Raw genomic sequence first — 16,152 nt, forward strand, 5'->3', positions numbered from 1 at the left:
TGATCCTTTTAGCCTTTCTTCCCTTTGGTTATGTATTATTGCTATTATAGACAGTTTTACAAATTTATCAGAATCTACAGAGAAATAAATTTCACTCTTGTTAGTTTTCTGATGGATTTTAATTAGCCGGTCACATTAAAAAAATATGTAAACTTAGGATATATCCAATATGGTGTTCAATTTTAGCACTGAGCCTTCAAAATTCAATGATAGCTGTGACGTGCAGTTAACAAAGTGACCCATGTTATAGTACAAGCAGGGGGCTGGAGATTTTTTTTATGTTTATTTAATTCGAAATAGGAGAAAAGGAGTCGTTTTTTTTTTCGCTGTACCTTCCTACAGACTGCATTATGTCAAGGAGCAGGGGAGCCGCAAGGTCTGGGCTCAGGTGAATGAACATGGAGAGAACCACAACAGCCAAACCCAGGGTCTCCTCGTCATACTCTTCTAAGACTGCTCCACAGTCATGGCACCTGTGCACCACAGGACAGTGTTAGTGAGATCGCAGCGTGACAGTGTCAGTCATCATCACCCATAACCACTTAAGTGATGTTTCAGCTTCAACTCTCATGTTGGCATCATCAAACGCTGAGATAAGCATTATTTTTCATACTCTAACTGCCCTTTCCTTGCCCATTCAGAAACTAATGGGCACAATTTGCACAAACAGGGGAAACCTGGCTCTGTATTTTTTATCTTTCTTTTATTTTGGTTCTGCCACATGTTTTGGCTGAGAAACACAGCAATGAATCTTAAATTAAACATAATAAAAAAAGTTCCAGGAAACATAGAGAAAGTGATGGTGCTTAAATCCAACACCCATTATCAAAATATGATTTAAGCCCACTGGGCCAAACACATGAGTCATTGCTTTTATGATGATTACTTTCAGTTATGAATAAGATTAGTTTTGCCTGCAAATACACAAATAAGTACAAAGTGCTGTGTGGTTCTTTTTTGCTCAGCAAAGGTACCCAATCCATTATTGGTAGAAAAACTTTGAATTTAAAAATACAGTAGTCCCAACACTAAATTGGGTTAGGGTATAACCATTTGAATTAAATTGTTGAACACAGGTAAACAAGAAATGATCATACTTTGATTAAAGCTAATGTTCTTGGTGATCTGAGGGGAACCACACCTATCTGTCATTGTGGTTGGCTGATCGTCAGTGAACTCCTCAGGCGCCGGTACAAACATGCTGACAGTGCTTGGCGCTGACAACAAGCTGCACTTTGTAGCTCCTGTAAGACGAGAATTCACAATAGTCAGGGTAGACAGCTGTCAGAATACATGCTATAAATAATATTGCTTTAATTTGTACATCTATATTTCAGAGTGATGTCTCAGTGTGGTACTGTATATACAGATTAAGATAAATGTGGAGCCTGGCTTTTAAATGCTTCTCAATCTTTTCTGCACTGCACTCTCTTTAGTTTTTTTTTAATATTACAACAAAATTCTGAATTAATTTCTTTAATGGTGACTTAGTATTTGTAAATGACTATATTTGCAGCCTCATCTATTTTAAAAAAATATATGACTAAAGATGTATAGTCATTTACTTTACTGTATAGTCATTTCATTTTGCAGAAATGTAAAATGTTATCTTTTCTTATGAACATTTCTTTTTTTGGATACACATATTTAAAAGTTTTTTAAGTGCTATTATAGCCAGTAATTTGATTCAGAGTACACTGCAAAAATTCGATTTATTCTTTCTTTATTAATGTTCTTTTAGGTTTTTTTTTTCCTTTTTATCTATACCTACAACGAGTATGCTGTTTAATAAATTCAAGGGCAATGGAACAATGATAAAACATTCATGGTATTTTCATTTTGAAAATGTCGCATACATTTCTATGTCAGTTAAGCAACACCCAAAGGAAACATGCTCAACTTTTAGGGAACCAATAAGTACGGTAAAATGAAATTCTTTAAAATAAATATTATGTCAGAATATGGGTTAAGGTTATAGAGGGGTGTCTGCTATGGGCATAATCTCTACATACCATTTTATGTTTTAAAAAAGGAAAAAAAGGCTAACCATAGTTAATTAGAACTGTTCTGAGTTAGTTAAGCACAACTGCTGTTAATGGATGGTTTGTGCTCAGTGTATACAGTATGAGGGTGTGGTGGTGGCAGACTGGAGCAGGCTGTTTGTTTTTAGATCAGCGCTTTGTGCTGGAAACTAGATGTTTTTTACTTTGGCCTTTTTTTTAGAAAGACCTCCCATTTTGTACCAAAACACTAGAGGACAGGACAGGAAGAGCCCAGCTGTTGTGACCAACAAACCCCAAGGTGTCACACTATGCAGTATACTGCATAACCTTTAACATGCAATAACATGCTTTGGCAATGAATACAATTAATACAATTTTGAAACTGTCACATCATCATATAGCAACAAGCCCTAAGAAACCTCAAACCGATTTCCACAGATCCCAACTGCATATCTCTTTTCTTCTGATTCTGCAACTAAACACTAGTTTATAATTAGTAGTTCAATGCAGTTATTTATGTATACCTTTATATTTGATGAATGCTCCAATAAAGATATTAGGATGTAGGTATAAAACATAGTAATATAAACGTAAAACAATATTTTAAAAAAAGTTAGATCTCAGTTTCCTTGTTCTTCTGTGCATTATTTTACAGTATAATCTGAATATAAATGATGATATTTTCTGGGACTGTCTACCCAGAAATGTGATTTAATTGTTCTTCTCTGTTTCAACATGTCTTTTACTTGCCAGGACGCAATCCGATATATACTGTACATAGCCATGCATTCTGTGGAAAGGGCTATTTTTCACTTAAAACTGGCCTTTATTACAGTACCTGTACTAAACAAGAAAATAATGCACATGCAGTATGTATTTAGGAGCACAATAGATCCTGAATGTATATGTTAACTGAACACAATTATTTATTAAATTAATAATTAGACTCTAGGAAACACTTACCTGTTTCCCAAGTGCTGATATTGTGTGGAGCGCTCGACTGATGCTCCAGCTGTCTCTTCATTAGTTGGCTCATCGTCAGCGTACCCAGGGAGCCACGCTTCATCTGCCTGTATTGTGCTGGAGATTAAACGTATAACATATAAACATATATAGAAAAAGCGTTCACATTAGCTGAGAAAGTAATCCATTCCTGAGCTTCTCATTGTCACACAAGAGCCTCCAGCCATCCCTGTGCCTGGTGGGGTCAATTCAACTTGTTAAATAGTGCATTCTAATGCCCAAGAATGGAAGGTTTGTCAGTTTGTTGGAACTGGCACCAGGACACCCTTGAAAACAAGATGTTGCATCTCAGGGAAAGGTTCCTGGTAAAAATATTGGGAACGAATGGCAAAGGCAACTGCCCTTGCATTGTGCCTACTAAGCCATTTCTAAAAGAATGCTTGAAATGATTAAGAAACAGAATCTGAATAATGCTCTTAGCAGTTCTATATATGCCAGACCTGTGGTTATCTGTATGACTGTGTATATATAAACAAAAATATACTGCAAACCTGTTTTATACTGACAAGTTATTCAGTGTCTTCTTTCTGTGGACTATTTTGTGATATAAAATGAAAATCAGACAGACAACTCTTAAGCTTAGTTCAGCACCAATTTTCCATTTCATTTTGGAGCACCGGACTAATTCTTTAATTCTTTAGTCTTATTTTGGAAATCTATCCCCAGCTCCCCATCCACGCACACAAAAGGTGCAGTAACTTTTATATGATTAATCACTGTACATGAGAACTACTAATATGATACCGTGAAACAGAATGTGTTATATTCAATTCTGATACATGGAGCATTTGTACCTTTTTAAACTCCATTCCTACTAATAGCTTAGTTCATGATAATAAAAAGACTATGATGTGTATTGGACATATTGATCACAAGGTGCAGTAAATGTCACTACATGTTATGTACAGTACCTGATTACATGTAAATATAAAGGTGTAAAGGAAATAAACAAATTTGAATATACACATTTGTTATTGAGCATTCAAATTTGTATTCAGATATGAACTAAAAAGTTTTTTTTCCAGGTATATAATTTTCAAATTGATTTTTTTCTTTTAAGTACAACGTTTGATTTACAGTAAGTTTATTACCTAATTTCAATCAAAAGAACCTGCATATAATGGGTTCCCATCTGTAACACAGACAGTTCAATATCATAGCTTTTACTATTGTAGGTTTTAAAAGTCCATCCACACATTAGCAGTAACCACTAAATCCATAGAGTGGTGCAGTGAGCCAAAGCCTAACTTGGGAAACGGCCCAAGGCAGGACTACAGCCTGGACAAGATGTCATCTTTGTGAACCTGCCATTCACTCACATGCATGGTACCAGGGGTTTCAGCAGTGCGGTGCACATCACTCCCGAGACTTGTCGGATGAATATGAACTTTCAGCGGTGTTAGAAAGAGAGGTGCATCTCCTGCAATTGGGGCTTACTCTCCTGCAGGTCTCTGTGGAGCTTCCAGCTTTCATGGGTGCAGTGATAATAACAGTTGTGACTGGTGGGTGTGTCAGAGGAATGTCTAAGAGTGTAACAGTAAACTGAGCAGATTAACAATTTGCAATTATACATTGGAAGATCTATAAAGTAGAAAAATAATATGTTGCTGACTTAATAGAATGTAGAAGCATCAACCCATAATATTTAATAGAGATTCCAAGATGCTATTGACACATTCTATTCAGAGAAATCACAGAGAATATAAATCCAAAGAAATCACCGAGAGTGACCTTCTGTTGTACACACTCAATGCCCTTCATACAAGTTTAGGTTTGGAACTTAAAAGCAATGGATCTTCTTATAAATCCCATATATACAGTTAAGACATTATATGGCATTTGAACACAGAAGTTTATGAACATATTAGACATTGCCATAAAATGTAAGAAAGACCTTGACCATCACAGCTAGCTTTTTCAAGACTGAAACCCAGATTAAATCAAAGGCTGTATTCAACTACACACAAGAAAGTCGAAACTTTAGGGAGGATATTTGTACTACTGTATGTTTGTAATGGTTTGACTGAATAGTGTGTTCATTTATAGAGGTGAAGAGAAAAGGACTAGTTCAATTAAGTTAAGAAAGAATCCTTTCATTGCTCAAGAAAGAATTCTTAATTTACTCATTTACTAATCATATACTGTATGTTAAGAGGAATACAGTATACCTAGTTGAACATTTATTTAAACCTCGTTATGATTTCCATTCTCAAAATGTAATTGAGGAACTTTAGAAATGCAACGTATATTTTGATTATGTGATACCAACAAACATGAGGAAGATAAAATTAGAGCATTTAAACATATAAATGTAGAACATGTTAGCACTTTTTGTAGTATCTGTTTGATTAAAAAATGTAACCCAACTGTTTTTTTGAAACATTAGCTTAAATAGTCTTCCCAGGCTCCATGCAGCCCTTCGTGTTGTACAGTATTTGCTCATCTTTTTTTTTTCTGGTACCATCCGCAAATTTTATTAATTTACTAAAGGAAGAATCTACATCAAGGACATAAATTGGAAGAGCAGTAGTCCCAATGCAGATACCTGAGCTATCCCCCACTCCAGTTTGAGATCACCTCAAATTGAGCATTCACTACTTACTTGGATTCTCTTCTACCCGTTAACCAATTCAAAATTCAAATACATGCATTACCTACCATCTACAATTTCAGAAATAATCTTCTATGAGGAAGATTATCTAAAGCTTTTTGAAAATCTGAATATACAGTATCATATGCTCTGTTTATATCCATTACTGTGGTTGCTTGTTTAAAGACCACTCGCATGTTAGTTCAGATTTACTGCTGTATTCCTAAATCCATATTGACTATACCCTAGAATCCAAAACAAATAATTCTCCAGCTAAGTTGTTTATTTTGATTTTTCATTATTTTTTATTTTATTATTTTTTCCATAAGCTCACATGTGATAGAACTGAAATGCAATAGAAGACGCATTGGCCTTTAATTTCTTGTATTTGTCAGCTTTGATATGGATGGTCACTACATTAGCAACATTCCAGTCAGCGGGTTTTACCAATGTCTTGTATCTCTTCTGTGCTAAATCTATATACCACTTTGTCTTTCCTCAGACTGATCTGAATTCTGAAGATGTCTTGATTGATGAGCACAACATAGTCATTGTATAGCAAATTACCAATTTCAATTTCCCATTTTTGTTGTGTTCTAAGGACAGAGAGTCTGACAACACTTGCGTGATCAAAAATATGTGCTCGTAATATTGCACATTTAAAACAATAGGTACTTGTGAGGAACACACTGGTTCGGTGGTTTGAATAAGACTGCACAGCTCATTGAAAGAAAGAATGCTTGCAGGGACGTCACAACATGCAGTCACGAGGGCATATGGGATCTGTCTGTCCACCATCACCAGACACCAGGAGTGTTGCCATCTGACGTTCACACATTATAATGTTATGGTTTTTTAAGTAATTTTTAATGAATGAAATTGGAAAGTATCCTTTCGTCACACAAAACAGTTCCAGTCACACATATCCTATGTGTAACATATGCATAGGCTTGCACATAGGCCAGGATTGGGATGAGTCAGATACAGTAAGTTAGAGACCCTGGTCTTCTCTTGACATTGTACAATTGGTATTTTCATATTGCACACTGCAGTTTTCATCATATACCTTTGTTGTTGGGTTTTTTTCCACACTGCATTTTCCTGCTAAAAATTTGTGCTACAATCCAACATTTTTGATGCATTAATAATTGTCAAAATATGCTGTCTGCATTTTGTTCATTTGTTTCTAGCTCTGTGTTGTTCTCTCCCTTTTAACATTTAATTGTAAATGCAATTCATTTCCCTAATGCAATGCCTGTATCCATAATGCCTATATCTTTGCCAATATCTACAGTAAGTTAATGAACCTCTGCTTTACCCTTGGCTTACACCAATCATATACCCCCAGTGTATTTACTCCGATGAATCCAACATATTGTAAAAACTGTAAGATTGCACAAAATATATACAGTATGCATTAAGGAAGCCACTACTAATGCACAAGTGCTAAGACTGTAGGATTTATAAAGAGCATTCAGGAGACAGCAAGAAGACATTGTTTCGATTTTCTAAAAAATCAACTAGGCCAGACCAACTTCTATAAGTGCAAATAAAGCCTCTAGTGAAAATGATATAAAACTATGGTTTTAGCTGAAATGTGCATAGCGTCTCTTTAAAGAAGAAATAAGCATTCAGATCCTACTTGATATTGAAGAGTGGCTGCTTGTTTCTGGGATTACAGCTTCGAGAGTTGGAGCCGACGCAGATTCTCGTGGCATTTCCAGAGTTGAGAGACCTTTCTGATCTGTAAAGCAATTTTGGTGAGTGACGGGCACATTAGCAAAGCTCATTACCTCACAGGTGGGGGGAGGCTAAAGTTAATATCGCAGACGGCACCAAATGATCAATTTGTCACAGTTAATTAAAAAATGTTGCACTTTATAGCTTTTCTGAAGCAGTTACAGTATGTCTAGGCCTCCCTTCTAACTGCTTTTTTTAAGGATAAAGAGATCTGAGTAAAAAGATTGCTTTGGAGATGGAGCATTTCAGCAAAGAGCATGCTAAGCCCCAGATAAGATCCTATTTGTTTTTCTAAATGCTGATGTGTTTTAGGTTCCAACATGGTAAGCACTCATAAATATCCACATTTTAATTCCAATCTACTAAAATCTGTTTTTCTGATTTTTCATGAAGCAATGTGCTTTTAAATAAACAGTACATTTGGTAGTAGCTTTAAGGTATGTTTTCACATAAACTGTTTAAAGAACTTTTAATGTGCATTTACTGTAGGTACAGAGTGCATTTAGTCCTGTTTAATATAAATATCAAAGTATAATTTTTAGTTGTTGGGAGTTTTGCTAAACTCACCAATTTATAGCATAAGCCATAACCTGTTTTTGTACAGCAGCTTGGTTTGTCAGCTGGCCATCACAGTTAATAAACTCAATGAACTGAGAAGAACACATAACACAATTAAAACGACTGACATAATCACTCTCCTAGGATAAGCTAGCAGTGTGCAGAGACCACACAATTTTAAATATTAGATAAAAAAAGAAATACATACAGTATATTTGTAGGTGCTGTGAAAGTCAATAAGAGATTACAGCTGCACCCTGGACAGAGCTAACTGCAAAGTACAAATCTTTTTTAAAAATTTGAAAATAATCACAATTTCACAAGAAATGAAAATGCACAAACTAATTTCCTAAAATTGAAAAGATATGTGAAACACAACATATTAAATATATACAGGTCTGTCACTTAAGTTTGACAGCTTTACTTAAAAGAAATCCTTAATGGTTTTGTTTGCAAGACTTACTGTATCTACTGTACTGTATTTGCCAGACCAACTAACAAGCACACATTGCGCTGGGTCTGCCTCATGGTTGTCATTCCAACTACTCCAGTCTCTTTTTGAAACACATCATTGCCTCACCGTGCGAAATTATAGAATATATCTTGCTATCAGAGTCACATTTCTGCACTTCCTGCTGCCTCATTCTGTTACTAAATCAGCTTTCTACACTTCATTAGAGGACAAGTAGGTCCATACTGAGCATAAGTAGCATGTTCGGCAGTGAGCCTGAATTGTGGCTTTATCCATTTGCTGTGAATAACACTTAGGTAGTGGAATATTCCTCTTTCTCTTGATGTGACCATAGTTCTGTGAAGGCCACTGCCAACTTTTCTGGCGAAAGCACTACAAACATACTGTACATACAAATGTAATCAATCATAATACAGTGAAAGAAATAACAGTATACAGTTATGTTAATGGTAATATTTATTCCAAGTTTGTGTGAATGGAAAAGTAGTAGTGACACTATTCCATTGCTACGATGTTAAAAAAGCCTATAAGCAGCAAGACATTTTCCTTGCTGTGCTGAAGACAAATAACCAAATGACAAAAAATTTAATGGTGCACAGTGTGTTACAGTTGCAAATAATCTACTGTATAATGTTGTACGAGTATGATATTCATCAGATAAATTGTAGAAAACAGAACTATTCATTAATGTATTGTGTCTCTCACCCTTTCTTCTTCATCCATTGGTCTTTCATTAAAATATATAATTTTTCAGATAGCCATAGAACATCAGATGAAATATGAGATGCAACATCTCCATTTTTAGAGGTGTCCTTCTTTTCATGATTACTACTAAAAGTGCCATAAAAACCAAGAACCAAAGTCCATCAGCAGACATTTGCACCCGTGTTCCTCTCTAAGCAGCCCTTCTTTCACAATCTCCACACCTGCAGTTCTTACCTGACTCTCCCTGTTGATCTCCCAGCTTGTCCAGAATGTTGAAAGAGATGTCAAGGTATTCCCTCTGGATGGCACTGACAGCAATTTTCCTCTGTTTCCGCTGTCGGGGCACAATCTGGATTTTAAATTCCGTCTCCTCATTCTCATCTTCAGGTTTAGGGTCACTTGTCCTCTCACAATCTGACTCATCCTCATGGGAGGTGAGGACCTCTGTCTCATCAGGAATATTCAGAAAGACCGTTTTGCAAGAAGGGCTAATGATACTTCCTCCACTAAGTTTTAATTCTTCGAGGTGAATCTCGCAAGTGTCATCAAGAGAAGTCTCAGGGACGGCCGGGGTCTTCTTGAGCAGGTCTCTCTTTTGTTTTAAGGTCATGGGGCTCTCTTGGGACATGTCTTTGACCCCTTCAGGTTGGATGAGATCCCTGCAGTCAAGCACAGCCAGGGGAGGAGTTATGGAGGTTTTCATATCAGTGGGGCATACTGGGCTGTCCTTGACCTCCTTGGCTTTGAGTTCTTTGGAGCAGTCCTCCACACTTACCTGAACAACGGGGCTGAAGCTCATAGTATTAGTGGTGGAAGGAGACATGGGGAGTTTCCCCTTAAGTCTGACTTCTGAAGGATTCTGCATGTCAAATTCTTCATCGCTTTCCACTATCCGCAGAGGAGGCAAGTGCTCAAAGACGAGGGAATCACTATCAGAGGTAGAAAGGATGGAGTGCTTCTCAGGGACTGATGCAGAATCTGAGGAGAGGTCTATGAGGTCCGTGTCCTCTTTTAGTGGCCCCACTGGAGAGTCGGGCTTGTCCTCAAATGTCTCCATGCAGCTCAGCCTGACCTCGGGAATAACCGGTCTCTTCTCTGGCAGACCGTCCCTTGGGACCTGTCTCTCAGGGGGTTCACTTGCTTCATTTTTGCTAGAAGCCTCATTGCAGGTCCTGTTGTAGTGTTCGACACGCTGGGTGTTGCAAGCCGAGGAGGGAACACCATGCTTGTCCATATCACAACGGTCAATGCAGGATTTTCTCCGGTGCTCATCGAGATTGAAGAGAATAGAATCTGCATTCCCAATATCAAGGGACTTCTGTTTCATGGCTTGGAGTCTCTTCTTCTTGATGCTTTCCTCCCTCACACAACGCAATATACTGTCCTGCAGTGCACTAGCTTCTCTGTATTCAGACAATTCAATTTCACCTAACAAAGAGAGACGTATGTTTGTGGTGATGTACACAAATGAGTTTAAATAAGTTTACAATTGTAAAACAGTCATATCTACACACATCTCCCAGAAATATACATTTCATCCATTCTACTTAAGCCATATGGATTTTGAAAGCTTTACAATGTCTTTTCTGTCAAATTAGTGCATAGAAATTGTGCCGTTAAGAACGAAGTTGGTTTACTTTGAACAAGATGGATTCTAGTATTGAAAAAATGTGATCCCACTAATCATTTTTGTTTTCTTCACAGTTTCTAGTTTTTACAGCTTCACAGTGTTTTACTAATTGTTTGTTACTATAACTTCATGACTTAATGATTGTACTATTGCTTACACTTTCTAAAACTGTACATCCATTATACATTATCTGGTACAGCCTGATCAAAAAGCACAATTTATGGTGAATGCAATGACATACTGTATGTTGCAAATGGCAGTACTAAAAGATTGTGTAAAGTATTTTTTTTGTTTTTGTCCCAAATAAAACTGTCCACAGTCTAAAAACAATTACTTAAATAACTCAAAAATAAAATTGAGTCATCTGTGTCAATTCAAAGATCATAGATAATGTAGATAATGCACAGGAATATATTGTATCACATAAAATATTAAAGAACATGGTATTTTCGATTAAACCATCTATTTCCATTTGTGATACACTCAAAACTGAAGAATGGTTGTCTTTTATCTGTCCATCAACCATGCCATAACTCCCTTAAGAACAATATGTTCATAATGTTCCTTTAATATCCCTTAATTAATTGCTTTTTACATTTGGAAATGCAGAAATCATATTTTTTTTCACTTTTCCCATGCACTAAAACTCTGTCATACACCTCTGATTATGAAACTGTTCCAAATAATCAAGAAAGTTTACTGAGATTATTAAAAGAGTCCGTTCCTACTTTTCTGAGCATTCATTTCCACAGGTTGGTATTTCACAGACTTGCTTCCTCCAATTCTCTTGAGCCTTGCAAAGAAGGTTTGTGATTCCTTGTTACAGGCACCAGTTGGGGTATCGTGTATGTCAGACTCATCAAACACACTGTCCTCCTCTGTGAAAGGAACAAAGACTAGGCTTAACAGCAACTTTCTGCAATGTGCTGTCACCATACACTCAAGAGCATGTCTTTAGGAGGTGGAAGAAAACCAGAGCAGAAGGAGAAAGCCCATGTGGACACACCAAAGACTCTCAAGGCAGTCTTGAACTCAGAACCCAAGAGCTGTGAGACAGCAGTACTAAGTCACTGTGGTACTGTGCTGCCCTTTTCTTCTATGAGAACTTTGGTCATGATGGTGGTGATAGGAAGTTCAAACAAGCTATTAAAAATTCAAATAACTTAAATTAAATGTCATAACTGTCAACTCTTGGTCACACGATTTCACATGGATTCTGTGACTCATTATAACATAGTATAATGAAACATTTGTTTTTTTGTCCTCTGCTATGATTTCTTTGCAATGTGCCTCTTTTCAATGTGCCTCAGTCCTGCATAGAAACATTCAACTTCAACCGTTTCTCCACAAATCATTTCATATTTTAAATTTCAAGATAATGTTTCATGTTGGGTCTTTTGTATATTATTAATAGTGACCTATCTGTATGTTTCCAAATGTACTTTCATCCATACAATAATATTCTGCATTATCCAGAATCACAGGGGAGCCAGAGCCTATTGTGGCAAGCAATGGGCACAAGGTAGGATATACCCTGGAGGGGATGCCAGTCCATCACAGGGCAGACACACAGATACAAACACAAATACACACACTCACACCAGGGCCAATTTTCCCATAAATTAACTAACTTACTAGTATGTCTTTGCACTGTGGGAGGAACATTCAAACTCCACACACAAAGAGCACCCCAGGATGAACCCAGAGGACATTCACTGCAAAGCAACAATGGTAACTACTGCACCAGTGTGCCTCCCATGTACTTTAATACTTTATTGATCTATTGTAATAAATCACTTTTCTACAGTTGAAGGCCTTTAGCCTTGACTTTCTTTCTTTTGCCCTGTCTAGTTCTGTCTCTGGATATGGATATGCAAAGCTGTCACTATCCACTTTTCTCTTATGTCCTTTTCATTGGATTACCTTTCTCTTTCTCACTGTATCGGCTGATGTTGCTGTTATCGCTGTAGAGAGGACCAGCAGTGGCGTGGGGCTTACAGCTGTGATACTGCGCATTCAGAGTGTTGATTGTTATATGGATCAGATGAAGCACTATTTTACTGACGTCCATGTCTCTGTAGGGGTACTGCCATTGAGAAGTAGAAAGACAGAATGAAAACATTTTATTACATTGAGAAAATCAATGACCACCCTCACTTTATCTGAGGCAAAGAGACCAACCAGGGCGAAAGTGGGGAGATTTTGACTGATCAAACTAATTGGATCTAACTAACTGCAATTTTTGCACAGGCCTTAATGACTATCTCCTTTTATGAATGCTGTTGGAAAGACTTCACTTCTTACCATCTTGTCAGGTTCTGGTGCTTAAAATAAAGCCTGCAGACACACTATCTCTCCAAAGCTAGATAGATACCTCACTTTGATCTTTAACTTCTTTTAGTTCCCCAGCACTCAAACTATTCTCCTGAAGTATTACTGGTTTGGTTTTGTCTGATACTGACAATGTGTTATACTATGTAATCTTCAGGTTCTTACTTATAGCCAGCAGCTATATCACCCTGCAACTCACATACTGTATGGCAATACACAGAAGCTAAACAGATGTGAACCTGGATGGGAGGCTTTCTGGGAAAAAGCTAAGGTTGCTGCTGGAAGAGGTGTTAGTGGACAAGTAGGGGCTGTGGGGGTCCAAATGGCCCATCCTAGTCTAAAACACTCTATACCATAAAAAAGGTGTCATCATTTGAATGTAAAACTGAGATGTTTCTCAAAAAGAATAGGGTTGTTAACCCGCTGTACCTATCATTACCTATCATGACCTAATAATACCTGTCTATGAATTGGCTTTATTACTCCATTCTCCTCCCCACTGATAGCTGATGTGTTGTGAATGTAGCGGAGTCCCCATTGACAATAAAGCATTTGGCGTGGACTGTCCACTAAATCTCTATATAATTGTAAACAATTATTATTATTATAAGATCATAATAAGGTTATCATAATAAGATTAAAGACCCAGCTTGTTCATATTGTGACTACTTAACACAAACGATTTCTTATTGATATGACTTTCAGTCTTAAATACAGAACCCTGCCTCTCTACCTCCCTCAGAAATCTCACCCCCCCCCCAAAAAAAAACTATGCCACTGCCAGTACTGTACACAGCTGTCCACACCTTGTAGAGAACCACAAGCAGGGCTTTCAGCCACATCTGTCGGATGTGGGGTTTGAGGGCCCAGAGGGAGCAGCGGGGAGGCTGCTGGAAGTAGTGGCGCAGCTGGGGACAGGTGCAGTACTTCAAGACCTGCACCACCAAGGGCAGGAGCTGCTTCCCCAGGCTGATGTTATAGTCCATCACCTGGAAAAGCCAACAGGTTAGTACTTCAGTTTCCCCGGGGCCCTCAATGAGCAACAACTGGAACAAGCATAACTGAAACTTACTGAAGTGCACAATAATTGCGCAGAGGTATCTGCTCATTGAACACTCAATGCCTTTTAACTTGTGAGAAAATAATACAGTGTCTAGAAATAAATTACAATTTCAATGGCAAGCTCATCTTTGTTCTCACTAGAGGTCAGAATTTAATGCTTGTCAAAGTTAGAGTTCAATTGCTTTGGATGGCATTAAAATGAAAGGTCATTTAATCACAAAATATGATGATGTAGGTTTGAATGAAACTACATCTGAACTGTATTTCTAACTCAAATAGATTCCAGGAAAAAACAATTTTATTGTTCAGAGGTAAATAAATAAAACCTTGAGCCATGAACCTCTATAACTTCTGAACCATTTATCAAATCAGGTTGAAATCTCTCTGTGATGAAGTGAGAGTAGGCACCATCTTGGCTAAGACTTGGCTCAACTGCATGGCCTTCAGCCAGCTGAGTAATTGGAAAGTGCTGCAGAGCAATTTGACTTTGCCTATCACAGACTTGGGATATGATATTTTTTAAGAATCAGAACATGATGTCCATATCATAATGAACCTTACAAACAGCACACAATCTTAATATTAATAAGGAAATGGAGCAGATAGTGTGAGCATTTAAAGATTTGTGACATATTGTAGTGCTTAGCTAAAGAAGGGTCACAAAGAAATTTTTCCAAACAAAATCAACTAAAGCATAATCGGATCATCTGTCCATTAATTGAATTACGGGATTAAAGATATCTGAAAAAAAGCTCTTAACAATTCACCTTTGTGTCCTACATTGAAGATACCATTTATATGCACATTTTTCCATAAGTGGAAACCATCTTCAAAATACTTTTTTTTCACACAAAAAAAGATTAATTTAGGATGAGTGCCAAATTCTGTTTTGAAAACAATAAGGTTTGACTTCGATACACTTTCTTTGCATGTAAATATCCAATAATTAGTTGACAGCTTGTAATCTGCAGTAAAGAAGAATTGATGGCAATCAAATACAATGAGCCCTTGCACATCAGATTCTTAAAGGCTTGGTGAAGCAGCACTACCCCTCACCTGGGCAATGCCAGCAATGAAGGCATTGAAGCAAGTGGAGGTCCTCATCTTCTGTGGTGCAATCATGAAGCAGCCCTCTTGCTGGTCATAGCCCAGCAGCACATACAGGTGCCTTTTTACAGTGTTGAAGGCCTTGGCACTGCTGATGTCTGCTTCAGCGCTGCTCTTGTCCTTTGCCATGAACTTCATCAGCACCATGATCAGCTGATGCACGGTCTGGTGGTCTATCCCAGCATCCTCTGGTAGTGGGTCCTTGATCATGGTGTCATCTTCGGGAGTGCTCTGGCCTAGGAGAGGGGCTAAACTGTCAGTGTACAGATCCAGTGAGCAGTTACAGGGGAGAACGTCAGTGATTACCTGCCATTCTTTAGGTCCTTACATACTGTAGATTTGGTCTGATCCACACTGAGGTGTAAACATTTAAAATGGTCTCTATTGTATTTATTGTATTGTTTTCTCTACAAAAGCACAAATGTCATCCCGCAGCATCTCCGTTTATTATAAAGGAAGTTTTTTTAAAAAGAAGTATTTAATATAATAGAAAATAATTCTTATAGGTATATGAATTGATTTGGATTTACCACCATACAGAAGCCAATTAACTTTCATCTCATATTAATTCTGTTTGAGGTAGGAAGTAAATACATATACTGTACATTTATTTTTTATTCAGATGTTACACTTAGAATAGAGAGGGGTAAGGGTTTAATATTATTTAACATTATTTAATAAATTATTTTAAATTGCTTGAACATGAATATTTCTCTCGATTATGGAAATTCATACAAACCCCCACCTCTTTAGTACATTTGGTGGATTTCGCAAAAACAAGGTAAGGTGGTGCAGGAGGCTGAGGCTTAAACCGAACTATGTGATACGAACATCACTTGCCAATGAACAATGAAGGAGTAATGTGAGACCCAGGCAAAAACAGAAGCAAGCAATCCTGGGTGTCAAAACATTGGCCAGACAAGGTCAAAGG

General features: G+C 37.4%; 1 protein-coding gene across 3 annotated transcripts in view; it reads right to left on the reverse strand.

The window, feature by feature from the left end:
- unc79 (unc-79 homolog, NALCN channel complex subunit) overlaps positions 1-16,152 on the reverse strand; it is an 81,964-nt gene that overhangs the window by 17,422 nt on the left and 48,390 nt on the right. Inside the window, exons 28-37 of one of the 3 annotated variants that reach the window (XM_088924837.1) lie at positions 15,171-15,527; positions 13,859-14,041; positions 12,645-12,807; positions 11,450-11,599; positions 9,887-10,519; positions 9,326-9,730; positions 7,259-7,360; positions 2,967-3,083; positions 1,142-1,244; positions 333-473 (exon numbers count right to left, since the gene is read on the reverse strand). In XM_088924837.1, coding sequence (XP_088780963.1) covers positions 333-473; positions 1,142-1,244; positions 2,967-3,083; positions 7,259-7,360; positions 9,326-9,730; positions 9,887-10,519; positions 11,450-11,599; positions 12,645-12,807; positions 13,859-14,041; positions 15,171-15,527 — 2,354 coding nt within the window. Of the gene's footprint in view, positions 1-332; positions 474-1,141; positions 1,245-2,966; positions 3,084-7,258; positions 7,361-9,325; positions 10,538-11,440; positions 11,600-12,644; positions 12,808-13,858; positions 14,042-15,170; positions 15,528-16,022; positions 16,038-16,152 lie in introns of all 3 variants that reach the window. The other 2 variants (XM_088924835.1, XM_088924836.1) reach the window with 2 other exon arrangements.

This window comes from Atractosteus spatula, chromosome 9, assembly GCF_055471065.1.
Source record: "Atractosteus spatula isolate fAtrSpa1 chromosome 9, fAtrSpa1.hap1, whole genome shotgun sequence".
In the NCBI taxonomy this organism is placed as follows: domain Eukaryota; kingdom Metazoa; phylum Chordata; class Actinopteri; order Semionotiformes; family Lepisosteidae; genus Atractosteus; species Atractosteus spatula.